Source organism: Somniosus microcephalus, chromosome 1 (assembly GCF_052327205.1).
Source record: "Somniosus microcephalus isolate GS21.2 chromosome 1, FLI_Smic_1.0, whole genome shotgun sequence".
Lineage (NCBI taxonomy): Eukaryota > Metazoa > Chordata > Chondrichthyes > Squaliformes > Somniosidae > Somniosus > Somniosus microcephalus.
This window is the reverse complement of record NC_140987.1, coordinates 215,444,704-215,472,288: the sequence shown is the minus strand read 5'-3', so window position 1 is coordinate 215,472,288 and position 27,585 is coordinate 215,444,704. Positions and strand designations below refer to the sequence as shown.

The following is a 27,585-nucleotide window of genomic DNA, read 5'->3' as shown; positions in this document are numbered from 1 at the left end:
GAAAACAGAACTCATAGCGTGTTTGTGTGCAATGTCACTTTTCTCTAAAGTCCCAATTGTATTCAGTAAATCCCCATTCATTTACAAATATATAAGAACTGTCTTTTTCCATTTACATTTTTACATGTGGGTTTATTTTAAGGTAATTTTCTTGCCCCCCCCCTTGCTAACGAGATATCCAGAGATGTAGGAAATCTGATTATTGGTAAAGGATGATTAATTTTATTGTAACCTGTTTTGTAGGGAAATAAAGCAGTACATAAATTTATACAAATAACCCAATAAAATTCAAGACACCAATTTTATTACTTGGTGCTAGTAATGATCTTTAAAGAAGTAACCTGGGATTGTTCCTTACAGCCCGGAATTTCTGCCTTGCAAGCAGGAAGTTCTTAAATGTATGTAAATCCGCCTGTTCAGCACAATCCAACAGCACACTGAGCTTCACTAGCAACATTTTTGGCATGCTTAAACACCAGCTCAAAGCAATTGCTGACTGCCACCATGTTAGATAACCCATTTCCCCAGTGATGGACTATTTTATTTCTTTCGCCTCCAAATGGTTTGACAACACCTCCCCAAGATCCAAAATAGGTTAGTTGAAACAAGGTTTACAGCAGACCAGCACTGGCAGTATCAAAGTGCAAAGCGTTTGCTGACTTACCTCTTGATCTGTAAAGATTTCAATGAAGTTCTGAAATGAGAATGAACCAGACTGTAGAATCAGTTCCCCTGTGTTTTCACAGCACTGTCCAGTTAGCACCAGCAGCTTGTGTCGAGCAGCATCAGTGATCAAGAGGCGTACCTAAGAAAAGGATACATGGCTTAGAAATGTAGTGCAAATAGCTACCAGGGTACATTTTACAAACTTGCACTCCCAGCGTGGAGCTTCTCACACCTGCTGACCTCCATGTAGGATTTACCCAATGTGTGCTCCCAGTACACGAAGGACTGTGCTGGGAGCATGGGTAGATTTTACAAATTTGCTGTCCCCACATTGACCATCATGCATTGGGAACACAAATTGAGAAAATCTACCCTATAATAATAACAGCCATGTGTAACTCTTAATAATTAGTAAAGGAAGAACAAATGTTGCACAGAACATTCTGCTGATGAACACACTGGCACTCCTGATAAACAATGCCATTCCATACTACGGCACAGCTTTACACCTGCGATTCCCACAGAGGGCTGGATTTTAATTGAGGAGGCGTGTAGGAGGCAGGACTACAACTTTCGGAGTTGTAGTCCCGCCTCCATCGAGTTGTGGCCAACCCACGCGATTTTCACTTGATTGACCTCGTTGAGCCCGCCCAGCGGGCTCAGCAGGCCAATTAACGGCCACCCGGCAACAGGTGACGTCACAGATTGATATTTCATCTGTCGAGCTTTTGACAGATGAAATATCAGCATTTGACAGCTGTTTGAAGCTGTCAAACACTGACAATCTGTACTCCAAGTTAATTCCTTCCTCTCAGGCTGATTTAGAGATCTCTCCAGAACAGAAAGCTGAATGCTGCAACTTTTGACAGCTCGCGGCCATTCTGCTTTCTGTGCCGGTGAGATGAGGAACTCCCAAGACCTGAAGGAAGGAAGGAAGGCTGCAAAGGTAAGTAAATGTAAGTAAAACTTCTTTAAACACTTTACACACACCAAACACTTACCTCTGAACTCATGCACCCATCACTCACCTGAACACCGGACATCTCGAACCCTCCAAGCCCTTCAGCCCGACGGCCCGCCTCGCTAACTTGGCGTGGTTTGGAGCCGTCGGGAATCCCACACTTCAGCAATAAAAATAGGGAGTAGGCTAAAAACTGCCTGTTAACTACCTGTTAACAGGCAGTTAATTGGCACTAATCCCCTTCCCGCCTCGGGGAGGCGGGTCCCAGCAAAGGTCGGGTATCCGCCTCCTTTGAAACTGGCATGGAGGCGGGATGGGTTCGTGCCCCCCCGATTTCGAGATTTTAACCCCCACACGCCTCCAATCCCGCCTCCACGGCCCAATGAAAATCCTGCCCTCTGAGTTCCCAATACCAGGAATGTAATGGTACTGGCTAGAGTCCTGGTACTCACCCATTTAGCAATGATGTTACAGGTGAAATAAAACATGCTTCCAGATTTATACTATATAGTAACTGCAAATAAGTTACACCTTAGAATACAGAGAAAACTACTGTTAAGCAAGGTTGGAATGATTACATGCAACGATTAGCTGTGAAGAAATGATTCCAACTTTGGTAAGTTACTCTTTGGCCTAGAAATTCGGTGGAGCTCCAAACGGGGCGCCAAGCTCGCCTGGGCACCGGAATTACCACTGCGAACGGAGCAGTTGCGCCCGCCGGAAATTCAGTTTGAGCGCCCCAAGAGGGACGCGGGGCGCTGCTCGAGGCGCCCCGCGTCCCTCTTGGGGCGCTGAAACTGAATATCGCAGCACAACGTGCCGCAGCGCCACACGCTGCAGCACGGCACGCTGCGGTACTGCAGGCCTTCCTCCCCTTCTTAAGGGGGAGGGGCCTGCACCAGCACGATGACCGATCGCGAGTGCTGGCAAAAGAGCCCGGCACCGAGGAGAAGTGCCGGGCTCTCGGGACACAGCCAGCACTGCCCGGGGGGCGGGGGGTGGCGATCAGGAGGCCTGGGACGGAGGTACTGGCAGGCGGCCACCGAAAAAATGGCCGCCCCGCACCTCCACCTTAATTTGCGCCACTACCGCCACAGGTAGGCCCCGTGAACCGGGCGCGATTTGCAATCGGCGTTACAGATGCGGGCGCGACCAAATATCGCGATAGGGGCAGTAGCGGGGCGCTGCGCACACCGATGACGTTATCGGTGGCGGTGCAGCGCTACAGGCTAACGCCGACATTAGCGCCCTGCTAAATATCGCGGGAGGCGTGGCCAGTGGCGCTAAAGCCACTGAGTGCCCTCTAGGTGCTAACTGGTGGCGCAGCCCACCGAATTTCTAGGCCTTTGTATTTTCAGCTATTTTCCATTTGGTTAGGAAGGCAGCAAGCACTACTGTTATGAATAATTGCAGGTTGATCTCTGATTGTCTACTCATTGAATCCCATTCTGTTTCTTAACTGAGAGCAATTGCAAGCGGCGTTGTCTCATAATTTTAACTTCTTAAATTGGATCTCTCGTGGCATTGCCCACAGAAAGGCAAGACAAGCAGATTACCCTTAGAATACACTAGTGATGGCTTAAAGTATAAGTCTTGGGATCTGCAGCTTCTGGATCTTATGAAGCTCCAGTTAGTGGTAAAAATGTGCAGCTGTTGGCATGACTGAGTGTCACATAACGGCGACACCCAAATATGGGGCGCGTGACATACATAGCAAATTTAATGGTCCGGAATTTGCAGTCGGGATGATGGCGAACTGGCAGTGTTGGCCTGTGGAATTCCCGAAGTTGTGGTCTGTCAATGACAGCTCCGAAACTGGCTGCGCTGAGCCAACATTTAAGAAAATTTTCAAAAAACATTTTTTAAGTTTGTCCATCTTTATTTCAGGTTTGCCTTTTCCCCACGTGAGAGCCCCAATCTCTCTTTTGCTTTCTCTAACTATTTTAAAAAGTTAGAATTTTAAGAGCTTACTCACTTCATTAATCGCTTCTGTGAGAATTCTGCCTTTTGAACGGCTGCTTAGACAGCCTGTTGACGTCACAGCAGTTCGAACAAGAGAATCCCGACTAAGTCCGTTGATTTGAATTGAAGGTCAGAAAGACCTGAATTTCTCGACACAGGAATTGCGAGATCCTTGTGCGGAACGTACTTCGGGGCCAGCAGCGAACACCTTCTCTTCACTGCTGACCGCACATTCCAGGCCATTTTAATATATTACAGATTTATGACTTTTCCCATTACTCAGCCTGTACATTTTATTTACAAAAACTTCCCATTCTTTCTAAGTCAGTATTTCAAAGAATAAAGTAAATTAATAACTACAGCTGGCCTTCAAAGCCTAGGTAACAGTCTTTTTTGGACAGCTGTGCCTTCAGCTGCCTGGGCCCTAAGCTCTGGAATTCCCTCCCTAAAATCTCCGCCTCTCTATCTCTCTCTCTCATTTAAGACGCTCCTTAAAACCCACTTCTTTGACCAAGCTTTTGGTCACCTGTCCTAATAGCTCTTTATGTGGCTTGGTGTTAAATTTTGTCTGATAACGCTTCTGTGAAGCACCTTGGGACTTTTTTACCACAATAAAAGACGCTATATAAATGCAAGTTGTTGTTTATGTTATTTATGGAGGCTGTAAAGAATTATTCTTACCTAGTTGGTGGATAAATTCTAAATCAGAAGTACCAAGACTGCATATTCATTAAGTATCAACAGCTTGATATGTATCTAAATTAATGGTAACACCAATTTAAACTTTATAGGGTTGATTTCACTAACCATTACCCCTAGTGAATGCTTAGTTCTCTGTGAAAAGCTAAGAAAGGGCAGAGACCCTGGGCTGGATATGCCGGGTCCCACCCACACGGTGCAGGGGTACCCGGGAGACAGGAGACAGCAGGAAACCCGGAAGTTCAGGTTCCCCGCCCAAAAGTCAGCCTGATTGAGAGGCTGGCTTCCAGTCATGCGGGGAACGCAGACCAGGAGGCCACAGGACGAGGTAAGTGGTGGTCCAAGCCTGGGGGGGTGGGTGCGCGGAGTTCGAAATCCGGGAGGGGTCCGATCCCTGACCCCGGGGCTGAGTCATGATCCTGGGGGTGCGAGGGGGGTCCAATCCTGGGGAAGGGCAGGCTCCTCCCGGCCCACAAGGCTTGCTCCCCGAAGCTGAGGCCGCCTCGTTGCAGCCACCGGGAATCCCAAGCCCCAGGATCCCTGGCCGCCTGCAGGAAAACCTGCAAAGCAGGTTAAAGTAGAGGCTTCAGGCCTTATTATAATATTTAAATTGCCAACCCGCCTCCTGGCAGTGTGTTGGCAGCCTCCCCACACCCCCCGTCCCTCCTGAGTTAAAGGTGAAAGCAGGCGGGTTGGGGTCGGGGTTCACATTTTTTCAACTTTCACTTCCCCACCCACGCCTCCAACCCACCTGTTCTTACCTCAGAAAATTCCGGCCTCTGATTGCCCAGTCTCTGTCCTTTTAACGATGCCCTATAGCCTCCCTTGGAGTCCCCACCAACCATAGGGTCCACATGGCAAAGAATTACTCCACAGATGAGTTTAATCTCGTCCCCCAGGCCCCGAAACCCTATTGGTTGCCAACTGAGATCAAGGTGCCCATCCCCCAGGCCTGCAGCTGCCTGTTACTTTCCTGGATCTTCTCGGGGATAGGCCCTGCTGGAGTGTCCTCGGATATATAAGTGGCCTGGTGAGATGCACTGCTCCTGCTTAGCACTCAGGAGGCAGCCAGAAAAATAGGCCCTTATTTGTGGCCACCATGGTGCACACCTATGCAATCCATGAAGACAAAAGGCTTGGACACCCCTGAACTCTAGGACATTGGGACCAGATCTGGGCCGAGGTGGCCTGTAGAGGATGGACATGCATCCTAGGGTACTGAAGGAGGTGGCCCTAGAGATAGCGGATGCACTAAGGATGATTTTTCAGAATTCATTAGACTCGGGAACAGTGCCGATGGATTGGAGGGTAGCTAACGTTACCCCACTATTCAAAAAGGGGGGTAGGGAAAAAGCAGGTAATTACAGACCTGTAAGCCTTACATCAGTTGTGGGCAAAATGCTGGAGTCCATCATTAAGGATGAAATAGCGGAGCACTTAGCAAATGGGGACAGGATAGGACAGAGTCAACATGGATTTACAAAGGGTAAATCGTGCTTGACTAATCTATTGGAATTTTTTGAGGGAGTAACTGGTAGAATAGATGGGGGAGAGCCAGTAGATGTGGTGTACCTGGACTTCCAAAAGGCCTTCGATAAGGTCCCACATAAAAGATTAGCATGGAAAATTGAGGCTCATGGGATAAAGGGGAAAGTTTTGGCGTGGATAGGGAACTGGCTGTCAGATAGAAAACAGAGAGTTGGAATAAACGGCTCATTTTCTGAATGGCAGGCAGTAACAAGTGGGGTACCACAGGGATCTGTCCTGGGCCCCCAGCTGTTCACAATTTACATTAATGACCTGGATCAGGGAGTCGGATGCAGCATTTCCAAATTTGCAGACGACACTAAACTAGGAGGGGGGGTGGGCTCAGAGGAAGAGACCAGGAAGCTCCAGAGCGATTTGGACAGACTGGGCGATTGGGCGGATAAATGGCAGATGCACTATAATGTGGACAAGTGCGAAGTTATCCACCTTGGGTGCAGGAACGGGAGGGCAAATTATTATTTAAATGGCAATAGATTGGGAGAGGGGGAAGTACAGAGAGACCTGGGTGTTCTTGTACACCAGTCACTGAAGGCGAGCATGCAGGTGCAACAGGCGGTCAAGAAGGCAAACGGTATGCTGGCCTTCATAGCAAAAGGGTTAGAATACAGGAACAGGGATACCTTGCTGCAGCTGTACAGGGCACTGGTGAGACCACACCTCGAGTACTGTGTACAGTTTTGGTCGCCTCATCTGAGGAAGGATGTTCTTGCCATGGAGGGGGTGCAGCGGCGATTCACCAGGCTGATACCAGGAATGGCGGGAATGACCTATGAGGAGAGACTATGTAGTTTAGGGATGTACACACTGGAGTTTAGAAGATTGAGAGGGGACCTCATAGAAGTGTATAAAATTCTGACAGGTCTAGACAGACTGGATGCAGAAGGAATGTTTCCCTTGGCGGGTGAGAACAGAACTAGAGGACATAATTTAAGGATAAGGGCTAAACCATTTAGGACAGAGATGAGGGGGAATTTCTTCACTCAGAGAGTGGTGAACCTGTGGAACTCATTGCCACAGAGGGCAGTGTACGCCAGCTCATTAAATATATTTAAGAGGGAATTAGATATATTTCTACGGGCAAAAGGGGTTAAGGGTTACGGAGAGAAGGCGGGGACGGGATACTGAATTAAAGGATCAGCCATGATCTCATCGAATGGCGGAGCAGGCACGAAGGGCCGAATGGCCTACTCCTGCTCCTATCTTCTATGTATCTATGTATCTATGACAGGCTTCACCTGAAGCAGGCTGAGAATAATCTAACTAGTGCAGTGGGGGAAGGTGTTCACCATAAAATTGCACAGTAGTGAATCTCCTACTGAACCCAGAAAATTCAGAAGGTTCAACGGAAGAGGTTTCCAGTGGGTACATCTGGCACTTATGCTGGGAACACAGACTCATGCATTTTCAGCTCCAAGATTAATGATCCAAAAAACTGGAGTCAGGATTAAGAGGTATATTTGTGAATGCACAAAGCAATCAAAACAAAATTGAAGAGATAGAAGCATTAATGATACGAGTGTTTAAAATTATGACAGGATGGAACAGATTATATAGTGATTGAGGGGTTTAGAATAAGGGGACAGAGATAGAAGATTAAATGTACTAGACTTAGGACAGAGAGTAAGAGATTTTATTTTACAGAGGTTTGTGTGGCTGTGGAATGCACAACTGGAGTTAGTGATTAATGCAGAGGCCATGGGCTGGATTTTCATTGGGCCGTGGAGTCGGGATTGGAGGCGTGTGGGGGTTTAAAATCCCGAAATCAGGGTTCCCGCCCCCATGCCAGTTTCAAAGGAGGCGAGTACCCGCCCCGCACTGGGACCCGCCTCCCCAAGGCGGGAAGGGGATTAGTGCCAATTAACTGTCTGTTAACAGGTAGTTAACAGGCAGTTTTTAGCCTAATCCCTATTTTCATTGTTGAAATGTGGGATTCCCGATGGCTCCAAACCACGCCAAGTTAGCGAGGTGGGCCGTCGGGATGAAGGGATGGAGGGGTCGAGATGTCCAGTGTTCAGGTGAGTGATGGGTGCATGAGTGCAGAGGTAAGTGTGTTTGGTCTGTGTAAAGTGTTTAAAGAAGTTCTACTAACCTTTACAGCCTTCCTTCCTTCAGGTCTCTGGAGTCCCTCATCTCACCGGCACAGAAAGCAGAATGGCCACCAGCTGTCAAAATCTTCAGCCTCTGCTTTCTGTTCCGGGGAGATCCCTAAATCATCTTGAGGAAGAAATTAACCTGGAGTACAGATTGTCAGTGTTTGACAGCTTCAAACAGCTGTGAAATGCTGATATTTCATCTGTCAAAAGGTCTCGACAGATGAAATGTCAATCTGTGATGTCACCTGTTGCCAGGTGGTCCTTAATTGGCCTGCTGAGCCCGCTGGGCGGGCTCAACAAGGTCAATCAAGTCAAAATCGTGTGGGTTGGCTAGAACTCGATGGAGGCGGGACTACAACCCCAAAAGTTGTAGTCCCGCCTCCTACCCGACTCCTCAATGAAAATCCAGCCCCATGTCAACATTTAAGAATAGGTCAGATAGGTGGTTGAAGGAAAAAGGAACAAAGGGATATGGGAATAGGTGAGCATATAGGGTTAAGATTATTGCTCGTGTGGAAGATAAACAGAAACACTGGTTGGGCTGAATGGCCTGCTTCCATGGGGGTGATTTTCCCAGCCTTGGCGAGGTGGGTATGGAGGCGGGACTGCCGGTAAAATAGCAGAATCTGGGAGCGGGTACCCATCCCGCCCCCAACTCGCCTCCGTGTCATCTTCCCAGGAGGTGGGTACCTGACCCGCGCCGGGTCCCGTCTCCTTGAGGCGGGAAGAGGATTAGTGCCAATTATAACAGGCAGTTTTTTGGCTAATCCTTATTTTGAGCCCTAAAGTGTGGGCTTCCCGACGGCTCCGAACTTCGCCAGGGTCAGCGAGGCGAGCCATGGGTCTGTGGGGGTCGGAGGGGCCGAAATGTCTGGTGTGCAGGTGAGTGATAAGTGCAAGTGTGGAGAGGTAAGTGTGTGAGGTGAGTCTAAAGGCCTAGAAATTCATTGTAGCCACTTTTGGGGCGGTAAAGTCGGGCGGCCGCTAAAGTTTGCGCCCGCCGCCAAATCGAGGCCACTTCTCCGAAATTCATTAGCTTCGCCCTAAGAGTTTGCTCGAGCGCTAAAACTGGCGCTGGACGCCTCTCTTTAGGCGCTAAGCCAGAGGTGCTGAGCGAGAGCGCCGAGGCCGGGCGCAGCGCAGGTGCGGCCATCTCGTGATTGACAGCAGACACCCTGGCGCCGGCCAGCTCTTAAGGGGGAAGGGTCGACTTGGTCTGCTGCCACGCCCTGGATAGTGGAGCCCTCCAGCTAGGCCTGAACACTGCTGCTGGACCCAAATAGCGCCTGAAGCCATGCAGAAGGCCCATGAACGAGTGCAGCGCTTCTCAGAGCGTGATCTGAGTGTGCTGGTTGGTGGTGTGGAGAAGAGGTGCCATATTTTGTACCCGGACAATGGCAGGAAGGCGCCGGTCCGCGTCTACCGGAGAGCCTGGAGGCATGTCGCCAGCAAGCTGTCAGCCAACAGCGAGGTCCCCAGGACCGGTGTCCAATGCCGCAAAAAGTTTAATGACCTCACTCGGATTGTCAGGGTGAGTACCCTTTCCAGTGACCTCCTCATCCTTGCATGTGCACCTCACATTATGGGCAAAGGGACCTGAAAGCCCTAATGGCCAGCCCTCATCCAGCAGCTATGGGACAGGAATGAACATCAATTGCACATTCTGCACTTAACACACTGGCCAAGCTATTCCACCATGGGAGGCAGTGCACACAAGATCAGGGCGACACACTGGCCAGGCTATTCCACCATGGGAGGCAGTGCACACAAGATCAGGGCGACACACTGGCCAGGCTATTCCACCATGGGAGGCAGTGCACACAAGATCAGGGCGACACACTGGCCAGGCTATTCCACCATGGGAGGCAGTGCACACAAGATCAGGGCTACACACTGTACTTAGAGGCCGTCCTTTCTCTTGCAGGCCAAGCTGGCCAATAACAAGAAGAGCCGGACTGCGACCGGGGGGGGGCCGACCCCAGATCCAGCCGCTCACCGAGCTGCAACATCGCGTGGAGCGCATCATGGGTGGCCGGGTGATTGGCCCCGTTGCATGTGGAGATGCCGACCCTGTTCTGGGCACCAATGGTAAGGACATCACCTTTTGGACCTCTCTCGTCCCATTTGCGCATCAGATCTACATCCTTTGCCACTGTCCGACCAATGCGCTGAATGCCACCACTCATGCATCCCTCGCTGACGCCCTCTCCTCACTCTAAAGCTACTCTTGTGCCTTCCTGCTTTCAGATGGTGAGGAGGAGGTCCCTGAACTTGCCAGTGACAGCCCCTCAGGAGAGGAGGAGGAGCAAGAGGAAGGCGGCCCATCAGGGGAACCCACAGCCGCGGCAACCCATGCGAATGTAGGGGACACGTCTTCCCTGGAGGGGAGCGTGGCGGAAGTGTCGGAGGGGAGGGGAGCTCATGGGACCTGCGGCCTGCAGAAACGCGGGAGGGGGGTGGAAGCTCGGCGGCCTTCTCCCCAGAGGGGGGGGGAAGGGTCGGAGGGGAGTCCAATTGCTGGGCCCAGCGGCGTCCAGCAACGCAGGAAGGGTCGGCCAGCTCGGCGGCCTTCTCCCCAGAGATGGTCTTCGGTGAGGAGATGGAACGCCTCGAGGACTTGTCCGCGGACTCGGAGCGCCGGCACACGGAGCTCATGGGGGTAGTGGCACGGTTGCCTGAGGCCATCGAGTCCCTCTCTCGGAGTGTGACCGACGTCGGGGCCTCACAGGCCATCAGTTTGGCGGAATTCGGGGCAGAGCAGGCAGCGAGTCGGGCGGCATTCGGGGCAGCTCAGGCAGCGAGTGGGCAGCTGATCAGTGGTGCCGTGCAGTCACTGGGTGCTCTGATGAGGTCACTGAACAGGTCAACACGGGCACTCACTGCTGCCACACTCGCTGTGTCAGCCAGGCATCGCCAGGGCACCCGGCACGCTGCAGCAGCACAGCGGTCTGTCCCTCGGCAGATTGGTGCGCATGCTGCAGTGCTGGCCCGGGCGAGTGCCAGTGTCTCAGGCGACCAGCGAGCGCCTGCCATCCGCCAGCTTGCCCCCATTCCTCCAGCCGCCACTGCCACTCCCCCAGTGGAGCTGGCAGGAGCTGCTGCAGCGACTGATGCTGGCCAGCCACAGCTGCAGCATTCAACAGCCGCCCACTCGACGGCCAGACCTCGACTAGGCCGACCCCCAAGGGCATCTGCCGTCATGACATGTGCCCCTCAGGAGCCTGCCCCCAGCCTTGCAGCAGCCAATGGCCTTACTTTGAGGAGGAGCAGCAGGGCGGGCAGGGGCCACACAAAGATGGCCAAGGCATCGCCCTAGCGGGCCAAAAAGTCGAATGTGTGGCCAGTTGTATTTGTTTTTTGAGGCCGAGAATTGGATGTTTGTTTTTTGAGGCCGAGAATTGGATGTTTGTTTTTTGAAGGCCGAGGATGTGGCCATTTTAGTGGCGCAGTTTTGTTAATCCTCTCCAGGTTGTGGGAGCGAGTAATGTGTTTGAGTGTTTTTTGGGGGTTTCGTCTGTTTTTGGTTTTCATGTGGGAAGGGCCCTGAGTTTGTACAATAAAGCATTTTATTTATTAACATTGTCCATGTTTGATCTTTGAAGTGTTTGTTGCCTTAACCGGCTGAGGGCTTGCGGAGTGGCTGCAATCATGTTCTTTCATTGGCACAAGCCATTCCCTGACAGGGGGCCTAGAAGTGACGTTCAATAAGCCGCCGACGGGCGGCCCTTGGACCTTGTGCCTCCCTCCTGGGCTGGTACTCCTCGTCCTCCTCCTCCTCATGCTCCTCCTCCTGAGGTGGTGGTCCAACGTGAGGTGGCAGTGCCTGAGTCCTGCGGATAGCCAGGTTGTGCAGCATGCAGCAAACGACGACGAATTGGGAGACTCGCTCCTGCGAATACTGGAGGGCTCCCCCGGAGCGATCGAGACAGCGGAACCGTTGCTTGAGGACGCCGATTGTTTGTTCTATGATGTTCCTAGTCGCTTGATGGCTCTCGTTGTATGCCTCTTCAGCAGGGGTCGTGGGCGCGCGGAGCGGGGTCATGAGCCAGGTACACAAAGGATAGCCTTTGTCCCCGATAAGCCATCCTCTTGGGGGAGGCTGTGCCTGGAACATGTCAGCCACAGTTGTCTGTCGCAGGATAAAGGCATCGTGGCTGCTGCCTGGAAAGCGGGCATTGACAGCTAGGATGCGCTGCCTGTGGTCACACACCAGCTGTACGTTGAGGGAATGGTAGCCCTTCCGGTTGCGGTAATCCTCGGCATGCTCCAGAGGTGCCCGCAAAGCCACATGCGTGCAGTCAATGGCGCCCTGCACCATGGGGAAGCCCGCTATTCTTGCAAATCCCACTGCACGCTGCTGCAGCTTGTCCAGGGTCATGGGGAAGGAGATGAATTGATGTCTCCTTCTGAAAAGGGCTTCGGTCACCTGGCGGATGCAGCAATGCACGGCGAACTGGGAGATGTTAGCGATGTCCCCAGCAGCGGATTGGAAGGAGCCGGTGGCATAGAAGTTGAGAGCCACCGTCACCTTCACTGCCACCGACAGAGACGTCCTGCGCATCAGCTGTGGCTGCAGATCTCTGTGAAGCAGCTGGCAGATGTCTGCAACCACCTCCCTTCTGAATCGCAGCCTCCTAACACACATCGCGGCAGACATGGTCAGATAGGAGGACTGCTGGCGGTATACCCTGGGTGGGTAAGGCCTCAGTTGGCGACGCCTGTTGCCCCCTCTGCGTCTAGCCAGGGCTGCCACTCTCTCACGGCGTCTGTAAGCCCTTCTGGCATAAGGCTGAAAGTCAGGGTTGGCACCCAATGCAGCCCCCATTATATGCTGGCAAACACTGAGCTCTCAATGAAAGCAAAGATAATTGCTAAGCTCTGGCCTGAGCCAAAAATACCTGTCCTAGTGTTGGTCCAAACCAGTAAGCTCTCCTCCTTGGTCTCTCTCCAAAAAACCGTTGCACAAGAGTGAATGCTGCAAAATGGCTGGCCTTTATACTGCAGGGTAAGTGCCCTTTAATTAGCGCTCCCCGCGGCCCGCCTCGGCTGTGTACCGTTCCACTTCAGAGTCGTTAGGGCCGCCTGGCGCACAATGGCCCGGCGCGAGTGAAGTTCCGGTTCGGGGCGCACAAAGGGCGTTGCACTAGTAAATGACGTCATGATCTGCGCGCGCAGCAGGGCGCGCGCTAAGACTTTGCGCCGGCGCTAAATTTGTACTGAAGTTGGGACGAGGCGCAGATCGCGCTGCGCCCGGGCGCTAAGCGCCTAGCGCTCGAGATCTACTCCTCCTAAGGCGCTAACGGCTGGCGCGCCCAACTGAATTTCTAGGCCAAAGTGTTTTAATAGGATTACTTACCTTTGCTTCTTCCTCCAGGTTTCATCCCTTTAGGCTGCGGAGCTGCCTCATCTCCACAGCAGAGATGACAAAATGGCTGCTGCATTCTCCGATGCAACAGCCATCTGATTTCTGCTCAGGAAGGAGGTTTGGTGAGTCCTGAGTACAAGGACTCACCAAAGAACAGAGATTGTCAGTGTTTAACAGCTTCTCAAAGCTGTCAAATGATGACAATTCATCTGTCAAAGATTTTTGACAGATGAAACGTCATATGCTGATGTTCTCTGTCACCGGCTTTCCCTTAATTGACCTGCTAAGCCCGCTAAGGTCAAGCAAGGGAAAATAGCGTGGGTTGGCCGGACGTCGATGGAGGCGGGACTAAAACCCGATAAGCAGCTTTCCCACCTCCATCACGTCCCCATTGATAGAAACTACAACATGGGGGGTGATTTTATGTAATTCTATGTAAAAAGATTTTTTCAATTTCTTCTCGGGAATGTGGCAAAGCTATTTTTATTGCCCATCCTCTAGCTGCCCTGAGAAAGTGGTGATGGGGCTTCCTAAACTGCTGCAGCGATTGTGCTGATGGTGCTCCCAAAAGAGTCAAAATCCTGGAATTCCAATGATGAGGAAAAAAACACAGTATATGTCCAATTCAGGATGGTGTGTAACTTGGAGATGATGGTAGTCCCATGATTTTACCTCTTATCCTTCTCGGTGGTCGAAGTCATGAGGCTGACGAAGCAACTGAAAATGGTTGGTCAGAGGAAACTGCAGATGTCCCCCAACTCCTGATAAATGACCCGAACTACCTCCAATTATGATCTTGAATGGCTAGAAGCATTTAGTGCTATGAAACCTACTCCAGCTAAATGCTAAGCTTATTGGTAACTAGGCCACAAGATTGCTCTATGTACTAATTAAAGAATTTCTTGATAAAAGGTGCAGGAACAAGTTTCCCCCGCATCAGCTTTTTTCCAACTTTTCTTTTGTACTCAAGGTGAGAGATGTTAGTGCTGAGGAACCCTTCCTATTTCAGGCATCCAGTGTCAGTATCAAGTACTTCCAGAGGAGTTTCAGAGTAAAGCTCCCTCTACTCGTGCCTCAGTCCTAACCTCAGAAGTTAAGGCATTTTTTTTCCATTCTCCATACCAGTTATCTCAGTGAGATTGCTCATTTGTGCTGAATGGCAGGTAGATTTGGTGCCATAACCATTTCACATAAAACCATTACAGCTAGCATACAGATTAGATTTTCATCCAGTCAGTCTTGGCTGCACTTGAGTCCAAAGCCCCAATTGTAAGTCCAGGCGGATTTTGGGCAGGTGGGTAGCGAGGCGAGTTAGAAACTCAAATAACAACAGAAAATGCTGGAAACACTCAGCAGGTCAGGTAGCATCCGTGGAGAGAGGAAAACAGAGGTAGTTAACAGGCAGATAAGAGGATTATCCCCATTTTGAGCCCTGAAGTGCGGGCTTCCCGAAGGCAGTGAACCCTGCCAGGGTCACTGAGGCGAGTAGTGCGTCAGCGGGGTTCGAAGGAACGGCAGCATATTTCCAAGTCAGGATGGTGTGTGACTTGGAGGGGAACTTGGAGGTGATGGTGTTCCCATGCGCCTGCTGCCCTTGTCCTTCTAGGTGGTAGAGGTGGTGGATTTGGGAGGTGCTGTCGAAGAAGCCTTGGCTGTAGATGGTACACACTGCAGCCACGGTACGCTGGTGGTGGAGGGAGTGAATGTTTAAGATGGTGCATTGAGTGCGATCAAGCGGCTGCTTTGTCCTGGATGGTGTTGAGCTTCTTGAGAGTTGTTGGAGCTGCACTCCTCCAGGCAAGTGTAGAATATTCCATCACACTCCTTACTTGTGCCTTGTAGATGGTGGAAAGGCTTTGGGGAGTCAGGAGGCGAGACACACACCACAGAATACCCAGCCTCTGACCTGCTCTTGTAGCTACAGTATTTATGTGACTGGTCCAGTTAAGTTTCTGGTCAATGGTAACCCCCAGGATGTTGATGGTGGGGGATTCGGCAATGGTAATGTTGTTGAATGCCAAGGGGCGGTGGTTGGTTAGACTCTCTCTTGTTGGAAATAGTCAGTGCCTGGCACTTGTGTGCAGCGAATGTTACTTATCACTTATCAGCCCAAGCCTGAATGTTGTCCAGGTCTTGCTGCTTGCGGGCATTGACTCCTTCATTATCTGGGGAGTTGCGAATGGAACTGAACACTGTGCAATCATCAGCGAACATCTCCACTTCTGACCTTATGATGGAGGGAAGGTCATTGATGAAGCAGCGGAAGTTGGTTGGGCCTAGGATGCCTGCAGCGATGTCCTGGGGCTGTGATGATTGATCTCCAACAACCACAACCATCTTCCTTTGTGCTAGGTATGACTCCAGCCAGTGGAGAGATTTCCCTCGATTCCCATTGACTTCAGTTTTATTAGGGCTCCTTGATGCCACCCTCGGTCAAATGCTGCCTTGATGTCAAGGGCAGTCACTCTCACCTCACCTCTGGAACTCAGCTCTTTTGTCCATGTTTGGACCAAGGCTGTAATGAGGTTGGGAGCCAAGTGGTCTTGGTGGAACCCAAACTGAGCATCAGTGAGCAGGTTATTGGTGAGTAAGTGTCACTTGATAGCACTATCGACGACACCTTCCATCACTTTGCTGATGATTGAGAGTGGACTGATGGGGCCGTAATTGGCCGGATTGGATTTGTTCTGTTTTTTGTGGCTAGGACATACCTGGGCAGTTTTCCACATTGTCAGGTAAATGCCAGTGTTGTAGCCGTAATGGAAAAGCTTGGCTAGAGGCGCAGCTAGTCCTGGAGTGCAAGTCTTCAGCACGACAGCTGGGATGTTGTCGGGGCCCATAGCCTTTGCTATATCCAGTGCGCTCAGCCGTTTCTTGATATCACGTGGAGTGAATCGAATTGGCTGAAGACTGGCTTCTTTGATGGTGGGGACTTCAGGAGGAGGCCGATATGGATCATTCATTCGGCACTTCTAGCTGAAGATAGTTGCAAACGCTTCAGCCTTGTCTTTAGCTTGTCCTCACTGTCAGCATATGCACAACAAGCAGATGCCCCACATCTATACATTCTTTTCATTACAGCTTCTTAGTCTGCATTGTCAGAAAGTCCTTGACATAAAGGTTGGCTGATGTTTCAATGTTCTTTAATGTAGAATCAAGGGATTGGTGAAGGGGTAACAAGGACTGTTAATAGTGAGGTGTTTTTGTCCTGACTTTTCAAGTGGGGAATTGAGGAGCTCATTAAAAGCACTGCTCACTCCCTAAAGGACATTAGGGAGCCAGATGTGTTTTTACAACAATCCAACAGCTTCATGGTCACTTTTATTGATACCAGTTTGTTTGATTTCCAGATTTTTTCAAACTGAATTCAAATTCTCAAACTGCCATGGTAGGATTTGAAGTCATGATTATTAGTCCAGGCTTGGGCTTACGCTACAAACTCCAGAAAGAGATTTGAACCCAACCATATCAACTCTATCCCTTTACCACCACGACAGTTTCAACCTACAAACCCACAGGGAGCAAGCTATAGCACAGCATAATCAGTGTTGCATTTCAATATTCTTCACTATCCCATTCCCCTGTGTTCCCTGCCATCTGTCAAGTTCCTGCTGTTCTCTTACCTCAGTGCTCACTGCCTCGTCTGAAGGGTTGATGAGGACAACGGTTTCCAAAACATCACTTCTGTGGTGAAGAATTTTCTGACCTATCACAGAAAAAGTGTGTAAATAAAAAGATTTCAGTGCATGCTGGATAATGTATCCCGTAAAGATGATTTGCTCCTTTTAAGACAAAACCACTTATACCTGAACATGAGCAAATAGAGGAAGGTTAATATCAAAGGCAAATATATATTTGGATAGGATCAGTTATTCATTTGTTGGTAGAATATTTTACATTATGCTCACTAAATTCACTTTAGAAATTGCATCAAACAGTTTTTAAATTAGCATTCAGGATATTAGGATCCCTGTGTGTCAAATTTGGATCAATTATTTGTTAATTTTCCAAAACTTTACTAGTATAAATTGTAGGAACTATTAAAATTAATAGTATCTTGTTCTTTTGGACTATTTCACTGTACAATGATAAAAGACAAGTTGAAAAGAAAATGTCCATTCCTACTGGTAATGTCATTGGTGTTTCTGATTTAATGAATATATTCCCCCAAAGTATATCAGCAAAGTTCCAGACTAGCAATAGTAATGACATTCAAACATGTCAGGACTGTATATTACTTCAAAAGCATAAATGAAGCTGAAAAACATTTCCCTTTTATGTGAGAAGTCTTCTATTCACTCTTAAAACCCTTTGGGGGAGAAATTCAGTAGGTTGCGCCACCCGTTAGCGCCTTAAGAGGGCACTAAGTGGGTCGCAAGCCAACTGGCGCCCGGGCGCGGCGCTGCCCACGTCTCCCGCTAAATTCCGCGGGACGTTAGTGGTGGCGCTAACCGTTAGCGCTGCGCCGCTGCCGATGACGTCATCGGTGTGCGCAGCGCCCCGCTGACGCCCCGGCTGCGATATTTGGCAGCGCCCCCTGATTTACCGCCGGACGCTATGTCCGACAGGTTCAGGGGGGCCCACCTGCGGCCGGGGAGGCGCAAATTAAAGGCGAGGTGCGGGGCGGCCATTTTTGTTGTTGGCCGCCTGCCAGCACCTGCCTGCGCTCCCGTCCCCGGCCTCCTGAACCCCCCCCCCGCAGAGTGCGGGCTGCGCTCCAAGAGCCCGGCACTTCTCCTCGGTGCTGGGCTCTTTTGCCTGCACTCCCGATCCTCGGGGGCCCAGCTGGGCCCCAGATCACGCTGCACAAGGCCCTTCCCCTTTAAGAAGGGGAGGAAGGCCTGCAATACCGCAGCGCGACGTGCTGCAGCGTGTGGCGCTGCGGCACGTAGCGCCACGATATTCACTCGCAGCGCCCCGAGAGGGATGCGGGGTGCCTCCAGTAGCGCCGCGCTTCCCTTTGGGGCGCAACAACTCAATTTCCGGTGCGGGGGCGCGAATGTTTTCGGGGCGCTACTTTTAGCGCATTGGCGAGGCTGGCGCCCCAAACGGGGCTCTACCCAATTTCTCCCCCTTTATAACTTAAAAAATCACCTCTTAGCCATCTCTGCTCCAATGGAAACAATCCCAGTATCACAAGTCTCTCCTCATAACTGCAGTTTCTCATCACTATCATCCTGGTGAATCTACACTGAATGCTCGCTATGGCAGTAATGTCCTTTCTATAATGAGATGCCCAAAATGGCACACAGTATTCTAACTATGTTTTGTATAAATTTATTATTACTTCTGTACTCTTGTACTCTATACCCCTATATATAAACCCGAAATTGTATTGGCTTTTTTATAACTTTATCTGCAGTCAGCACTCTACACACCCCCACTCCCATGATTTTTACTCATTAAAATTAGTGGACTGAAAATAAGAACATAAGAAACAGGAGCAGGAGTAGGCCATTTGGCCCCTCGAGCCAGCCCCGCCATTCAATAAGATCATGGCTGATCTGGTCAACTCCACTTTCCTGCTCGCTCCCGATAACCCTTGACTCCCTTATTGTTCAAAAATCTGTCTATCTCCACCTTAAATATATTCAATGACTCCGCCTCCACAGCTCTCTGGGGTAAAGAATTCCAAAGATTCACGACCCTCTGAGAGAAGAAATTCCTCCTCATCTCTGTTTTAAAATCATGGGGTTGTATGCCTGAACTCTAATATCCACTCCGGACATGTGAAACTCTGTACCAGGATTAACAGAACCACAGAAACTTACAGCACAAAGGGCAGCCATTCAGTTCATCATGTCTTTGGCAAAACAATCTAAAATGTTCTATCTCAGCCTTGAATATACTCAACGACTCAGCATCCACAGCCCTTTCGGGTAGAGAATTCCAAAGTCACAGCCCTCTGAGTGAAGAAATTCCTCCTCATCTCAGTCTTAAATGGTCGACCCCTTACCCTGAGACTATGCCCCCTAGTTCTCCAGCCAGGGAAAACAACCTCTCAGCATCTACCCTGTCAATCCCCCTCAGAATCTTATATGTTTCAATGAGATCACCTCTCATTCTTCTAAACTCCAGAGAGTATAGGCCCAATCTACTCAATCTCTCCTCATAGGACAGCCCTCTCATCCCAGGGATCAATCTAGTGAACCTTCGTTACACTGCCTCTAAGGCAAGTACAGGAAACTTTGTGCTATCCGGCACCCACGGGACCGAGCTGCTGCGGTTGCCTGAAAACTGCCGTACTCTCCAGAGTTAATGTTGAGAGATACGGAGATTCTTATCTCCGTATTTGACAACAAACACTGTTCACAGAATCACAGAATCACAGAAACCCCACAGTGCAGATAGAGGCCATTTCGGCCCATCGAGCCTGCACCGACACTTATCCCACCCGATCCCCGTAACCCCTACACCAATACATATCCCACCCTATCCCTGTAACCCCATGTATTTAATCCCCCCTAACACTAAGGGTCAATTTATCATAGCCAATCAACCTAACCCGCACATCTTTGGACTGTGGGAGGAAACCGGAGCACCCGGAGGAAACCCACGCAAACACGGGGAGAATGTGCAAACTCCACACAGACAGTCGCCCGAGGCCGGATTCGAACCCGGGTCTCTGGCGCTGTGAGGCAACAGTGCTAACCACTATGCCACCGTGCATAGCAACAGCTTCTAAACACTCGGGTGTGGCCCTAAAGCTCTGTAGCTGAAGCTGTTGCTATAGCTACAGACCTTGCACAGCTTGACTGTTCAAACAAAGCAAAAAAAAAACAAAAAAAATAAAAAAGGGCTGCTGATTTTTGCCAGTGGCTCCAGATTGCCGGATAGCTCACCTCCGGATAGCACAAAGTTTCCTGTATATCCTTCCTCAGATAAGGTGACCAAAACTGTGCACGGTACTCCAGGTGTGCACTCTCCAAAGCCCTGTACAATTGTAGCAAGACTTCCTTACTCTTGTACTCCAACCCCCTTGCAAATGCCATTTGCCTTCCTAATTGCTTGCCGTACCTGTATGTTAACGCTCTGTGTTTCCTGTACGAGGACACCTAAATCTCTCTGAACACCAACATTTAATAGTTCCTCACCATTTAGAAAATATTCTGTTTTTCTATTCTTCCTACCAGTGAATATCCTCACATTTCCCCACATTATACTCCATCTGCCACCTTATTGCCCACTCACTAAGGTGGCAGATGGAGTTTAATGTGGAGAAATGTGAGGTTATTCATTTTGGTAGAAAGAATTGTATGACCTATTCCTGTCATTTGCACATTTTTTAACACACCCACCCATATTTGAGCAGATGTATGCTACATCCCTCATCATTTCCAGGGGAAGGCCTCTGGAGAATGAGTGGAATAGTTCCCCAGCTGATTTTCTGACGCCACCCACTGGAATTACCCCAGCAGAAAATCCTGACCATGAAATTTAAAATATCTGGCATGGTAGGAAAATAATACTTAAAACAGTATTATACAGGCTCCTGAACACTCCTGAATTCACAGTATGGAAGGATAGAGAAACAGATTTTTAAAACTGCACAACACGGATTGCACTGGAATGAAAACCCATTAAATAGAATCGGTCACAACAGTGGTGCCTCAATTTAAAGAGAGCTGATATGAATGATGCAGAATACTTTCACAACAGATTGTTTCTGTGAACTCTTCAATCTATGTGGAGACAATCCTCAAGGCTTTAAGGCAACTTGGTCCTTCAGAAATCATTGCAGGCAGAGTGCTGCAGTCAGCATAGCTCTCTGACACTGGCATCTGCATTCCCCATCAATACAAACTGAGCTGTCAGCGCACTCAGCTCCCAAGAGGCCTGCCTCCAGGTTACATTGTAGATGTGCTCAGCAAATTACCAGGCTACATAATGAAAATACTACCAGCCAGATTGCCAGCACCACCCACTTGCAAATCTTAGATGCAAGAACATTGTGCAGCACATAGTGTTTATTTGAATACTGAACATTCCTCTCCTACATTTCCAAACAGCAGTGTGGTTAGGGTGTCACAAACCTCGCCAGATAGCTTTTATTTTTGATGCGGTCTAAAGTTTCTCAAATCGGATGAAATACAATGTTTAGGTTTATATAATACACGAGCCATAAAAATAAGGAGACAAGAACAGGACTTAAAAGGATTTGCTTACCTCACATGAAGTAAACATTAATAACACAAGAGTGCTATTTAGCACCAATGAAAACATGTCACCAAAGATTCCGGAGATTTGCAGCTGCTGCTGCCCAGCTGACACCACCCAAGACTGTAGTCACAGTAATGGGTTTTGAAGGTAAAACATTAGCGGTAATTTTATGATGCTCCACTGCTAATACATAGGCTGTCTAGCAGCGAATGCAGGTTGGAGAATTTGGTCTGTAAGAGTAGATTTCATGAATTTGCGCTCCTAGTATGAAGCTTCCTGAAGCAGGAGCGCCTACTGGGAATTTGAGTTCAGAGGCGGTCCTCGGAAACTCCAGTGGGACCTGCTAATCTCCACGCCCTCATTTTTAATATATACGTCTGATACATAAGGCTCCATGTCAGGAGCAATCTACCCTATATTGTACTATTTCTATCTTGGACACGTGCTCCCATCGAGCGAGCTCTGCACTGGGACTGTAGGCTTGCTGAAACTGCCCTTGCAGCCCCATCTCTGAGCTGTGCTCATGTCTAACAAGGCTCTGTGCAACTAATGGAGCCTCATAAAATTACCCCTATTATTTTTCAACCCATTCCTTGCTTTAGCTATGTGACTGTTGTACCTATTTCCTTCAGACTTTCTATCCCAGTGTGTGCATCTATTCTTAACCCACTGTTTGTTTGACAGAAAAATCCTTGGAGTTTCAAAAATAGGAAAAGACACATAACACCTTTCATTTCTGGCCAAATAGTGTTAATAGCATAAACCTATATACAGTACCAGAAATTCAGAAGCTCTAGCAGTATTAAAAAGACATCAATAAGATGAGGACAGAAACTGTTAATGAATGCGCTGTACACCAGCAGAGAAAGCTCCCTCACTTTGTCAATTATTGGGTTTTACTTCTTAATGATTTATATACACAAGGCTATGCAGATAAACTGAGAGGGTTTTGTTAGCACAGATGCACCCTCACCCTAGTTTGCCAAGACAATCTGTGCTTGGAACAGGATTTCTATAAACTAGAGAGTAAAACAACAAATCTTTGACACCAAGCATTTTTTTAGTAACTCAACTAGAACAGTCATATATTTTATACACGTGATCAAGCTTCCACTTGGTATGTTACAACCTCTAGGTTAAATGGAGCAGTGTTTCATTCACCTATCTGTTGTACGCTGAGCATTCAAAACTTAGTAACATTTTATACTTTAATCATGACATTGTATAAGGATGGCTGGATTGGAAACTTTATACAATGATGAATGGGATCTTGATTTAGTGCATTGGAATTCTCTGCTTGGATTAGAATTATTCTTAGATGTTATTAGTTATATATTATAATAAGCTTACTTTAAACCAACTGAATATATAGATCAAATAAATGAACTATCTCTAAAGAACATTGTGAGCAACACTAAATATCAAATTCTGGTAATACATCTATTCTTCATTCCTCACTCCAACAACTTTACAAATATGCAGTTTCATACTCATTATTAACTTTAAAAGTAATGTTGTTCAGCTGCAATCATTCCGTATCCAATTATATTTTATTCCTCCGAGGGTTGACTTTAAATATTTGAGCATAAATAGGAACAATTAGCACTTGCAACATGCACCAAAAGCTAAGAAACATTTAGCAGTCATTACATTCTCTTCCAATAAGCGCTTTAACATTGAGATTATGGGGGAGAAATTGGGTGGAGCCGCAAACGGGGCGCCAAGCTCGCCTGGGCGCCGGAATTAGCGCAGCGATCGGAGCATCTGCGACCGCCGGAAATTCAGCTTGAACGCCCCAAGTGGGACACGGGGCGAGGCTCGAGGCACTCCGCGTCCCTCTTAGGGCGCTGAAACTGAATATCGCAGCGCAACGTGCCGCAGCGCCACACGCTGCGGCATGGCGCGCTGCGGTACTGCAGGCCTTCCTCCCATTCTTAAGGGGGAGGGGCCTGCACCAGCGCGATCGGAGATCGCGAGTGCCGGCAAAAGAGCCCGGCACCGAGGAGAAGTGCCGGGCTCTCGGAAAACAGCCGGCACTGCTGCGGGGGGAGATCAGGAGGCTGGGGACGGAGGTGCTGGCAGGCGGCCGCTGAAAAAAATGGCCGCCCCGCACCTCCACCTTAATTTGCGCCATTGCCGCCACAGGTAGGCCCTGTGAACCGGGCGCGATTTGCGAATGGCGCTACAGAGGCGGGCGCTACCAAATCTCAAGATCGGGGCGGTAGCGGGGCGCTGCGCACACCGATGACGTCATCGGTGGCGGCGCAGCGCAACAGGCTAACGCCGCCATTAGCGCCCCAGCTAAATATCGCAGGAGGCGTGGCCAGTGGCGCTAAAGCCACTGAGTGCCCTCTTTAGGCGCTAACTGGTGGCGCAGCCCACCGAATTTCTAGGCCTATGTGACAATCCCTTTATATGCAATTACTGTAGCAGACACTGCGTGATTTTTCTTTTTATTTAACGAACAGGCATTTTAATGTAATGATTTCTAAGGGGCTCTGAAAAGCTTGGCTATGCCATTAGGTTAGTAGCAGCCTCCTCATATGATGACTCACATCAGTAATGATTCCCAGTGGTACTATAGTAGAAGGCATCCAGACTTGGTACACTCACGCTTTCCTGCAGCCAGCAAATCTCTACACAATGTGTGCGTTCAAAGCAATAGGTCTTGCCCCATCGTCCTGCTGGATGAACAAGCACATTGTGACCAGGACTTTGTCTGACCCCAGACATGGTGCACAAGTGCACATTCATCACCTTGGAACAAGCATTGTTCTGTTAATTCAATCAGGCTCTTGTGCACAATCATATGTTTGGTATGAGCGCAGCTCAATCAATCCCTTCTTTTCTTGCTGTTGGCTACCGAAGGGGATGGCAGCCTATAGATGACATCACATTGCTTTCCGAGCTCGGAGGAGGAATTACTTAACGCTTTCAGAACTTCGGTAGATTTGAGTCCCGTCATTGAAATACCAGGAACACAAAAATGTTCTGTTGTCCCTAATTATTTGTCAGTAAAGCCATATTCAAAAGAAAATTGTATTTTAAACCCTTTTGTTCTATCCTCTATCTTAAAATTAACTTGAAATGGAAATGAATGTTTCCTACTGTGTTTGTAATTACAGATTAAAGCATTATGCTAAATATTTTGGTTGCATTCTTTAAAGAAGGGTCCATGGTACTTTCTGTGTAAGAATCAATGGCTACTTTTTTTCCAGTTTTCTTTCCCGCTCTCTTGAAGGTGTTTATTCTTGATGGGGTACAGTTTCATGGGCAAAAGAAGCTTTCCCGAAAATGCTCTCCTCTTTTTCCCCTCACCGAGCCAGTCCACCTTTCATCTTCCCCTACTCGAGCATCAGGCCCATCCCAATCCCTACTCTCACCGATTATTACTCCTCAGCCTACTTTCTCTCCTGCCATCGTCCCAGGACCAAATCCCTGATGAACAATTCCATAGCATTCTTCAGTTGCCTTCATCGAGATTCTCTACTGGGCCCAATGCTCCCTCCTGAAGAGCCACAACAACATATGCCCCATCGTCCACTCTTCTGGACTATGTTGGCCAGCGCACTTCTCAGGAGGTAACTTCACCAACCTCCTCGTCATCCCACTCACACTAACCTCAATGGCAGATCAACAATCACCACCCCTCTCTGTATTTTTCTCCAAGATGTCTGTTCACTCGTGAACGAGGCCCTTTCCATCTACAACCGCAATGTGGGTGAATGTATTGTCATCTTGACACTAACAAAAACATGAGTCATGGGCAGAAACTCCCAGAAGCCTCCCTGTCTGGCTATTCTTTTCACCATCTGCTCCAATGAATTAAATTTAAAATCTTATGCCACACTAATTCTGCAATCTCCCCCCGCACGCTCAGTGACAAAAGTACTTCATTGGCTGTAAAGCGATTTGAGATGTCCGGTGGTCATGAAAGGCGCTACATAAATGCAAGTCTTTCTTTTTTTTCAGTACCTCTGATTCCAGCCTTTTATGCTTCTCCTCGACCTCTCTTCCACTCCTTCCCGAGGGCCTGCACCTTGACATGTTGGTATTGCTTGTGTGCTCCTACGGCCCCGAGAGCAATATTGGTGGAAGTATCATTTCTGGTAAGGCCACCAAAGACAGACACGTTGAAAGGCAAGAGCCAGGCTAAAGGCAGTCCACCGGTCCTCCTCATAGGCGGTTGTGAGTCAGGCTAATTATTATTTTTTAATACTTTAAAGAAAGGTAAGTTTATTTTTAGCCCCATTAAAAACTGTAATTAATTTTTTCAAAAATTTAAATTATTGTTTAAAATAGTTATTTTATGTAATTTATAGTTATTTTTAAAATCTGATGTTTAAAAAAAAAATTATTTGAAGTTTTAGTTATGTTTTGGGGCCGAACTGTATTCATAGATTTGACAGGTCTTCCCTGGGATACGCAAGCACTGCGCGCCGGCAGTTGAAGCAGGCCCAGGATCGGAATCCCACGCGGGTCCACAGCACAACGGCCGGCGCGCTAGGTAAGTGCAGGTGTGGGGCTTGCACCCGCGGGAAGCCTCCGACCCGAATTTCTGGCCCATTAAAAACCCTGTCCAATAAGGTAAGTTTATTTTTAGCCCCTTTAAAACATAGAAATTTTTTTTCAAAAAATTTAACTTTTGTTTAAATTAAATGGCATTTTAATTAATTTCAAATATGTAATTTTTAAAAATTTATTTTATGTGTTTGTGTATTTTTTAAGTGATCCCCATTCATACTTATGGGGATTCCGTACATACGGAACTCCCATAAGTACAAATGGGGATTCCCATTCTTTTATTGGTTGGTCCGGCCCACGTGATCCTAGAGGTGCTTGCGAACCGCCTGCACCCCGGGATACGTGGGCCTCTACCAGCACGTACCCGGAGAGACCCAGGAGCGCGAGTCTCCGCACCTCCCGGGCCACCAGGTAAATTTGTAGATTTTTTACAGGTCGGAGGCATCCGCCCGCAGGAAGCCTCCGACTGCAAATTCTGGCCCAATCATATAACAAGGTCTCAGATGTTGCATATTTAGAACCTGAATTAAAATTTAATGTGTTCATAATATTGTTAGAATAGACATAATTCAGCTTGTGCTGCTCCAGTCCGATGTTGCTTGGTTATAAGTGACCTCCTGGAGGTGTTGGTGTTCATTTCACTTGGGTATCATTGCTCACGGAGTGTGGTACGAGATGTCTATGAGCAGATGTGATCTTTATTAGCAAGGACTCAAAATCAGCTTTGATGGCTTGTGGGCAGATGTGTTCAACCCCATGGAAATGAGATATAACTTCGTCAAATGTCAAAAGGCATTTAAAAAAAAAAATTAGATGAGTGCAACTGATTGAAAACATGCATGGCTCTATGCATTGGCTGAACTCCACAGTATTAATGTCCCCATGCTTAGGGAACTGATGGTACCATGGATCCATGATTATGTGGGTCTATGAATAAACTGTCAGATTAAAAGGTACTAGTTTCAGGAACGTAAATGTAGAGAGCCAGTGCCTATAGCTACTTTCCTGAAATGAACACAGTAAATACGTTCCTTTATACTTGAAAAGGAGGTGGTTGAGACGGAACTTAATAGAAGGACACAAGGTTTAAAATGGTGCCGATAAGCTTCTTAATGCAGAGGGGTGTGGAGCAGGAAATGCTTTGCCACAGGGTGTGGTTGAGACAGAAACCACTGCAATTTTTTAAGAGAAAACTGGATGAATATTTGAAGCAGAGGAAAGAGTATTGAGCAGAGGGATTAGTTTTGCATTGCTCTAGCAAAGAGCCAGCAAAGACACAATGGACTGAGTTTAAACTTCTGTGCTGTAACCTTCTATGTTCTATGGGCATGGAACTGCCAGGAACATGTTATTAGGGCAAACAAAGGGGCAAAGATTAGATACAGTTAAAAGATGTGATGCAGGGATTTTTTCCCCCTGCATGGATGAGCCAAGTGGCCTCTCTTATCTGTATTTTTCTGATGCCAGATTCTGTATTTCAGCAGTGATGCAATACTGAAAACCACTGGCTGATCTCAGATACATCATTTGTTATAGAAACATAGAAGATAGGAGCAGGAGTAGGCCATTCGGCCCTTCGAGCCTGCTCTGCCATTCAATGAGATCAT

At 48.4% G+C, this 27,585-nt stretch overlaps 1 protein-coding gene across 1 annotated transcript in view; it reads right to left on the bottom strand.

Annotated features, from left to right (window-relative positions):
• map1b (microtubule-associated protein 1B) overlaps positions 1–27,585 on the bottom strand; it is a 127,448-nt gene that overhangs the window by 25,990 nt on the left and 73,873 nt on the right. The window contains exons 3-4 of the mRNA XM_085989950.1: positions 16,918–17,000; positions 665–805 (exon numbers count right to left, since the gene is read on the bottom strand). Of these exons, the coding sequence (XP_085846076.1) occupies positions 665–805; positions 16,918–17,000 (224 nt within the window). The remainder of the gene's footprint in view (positions 1–664; positions 806–16,917; positions 17,001–27,585) is intronic.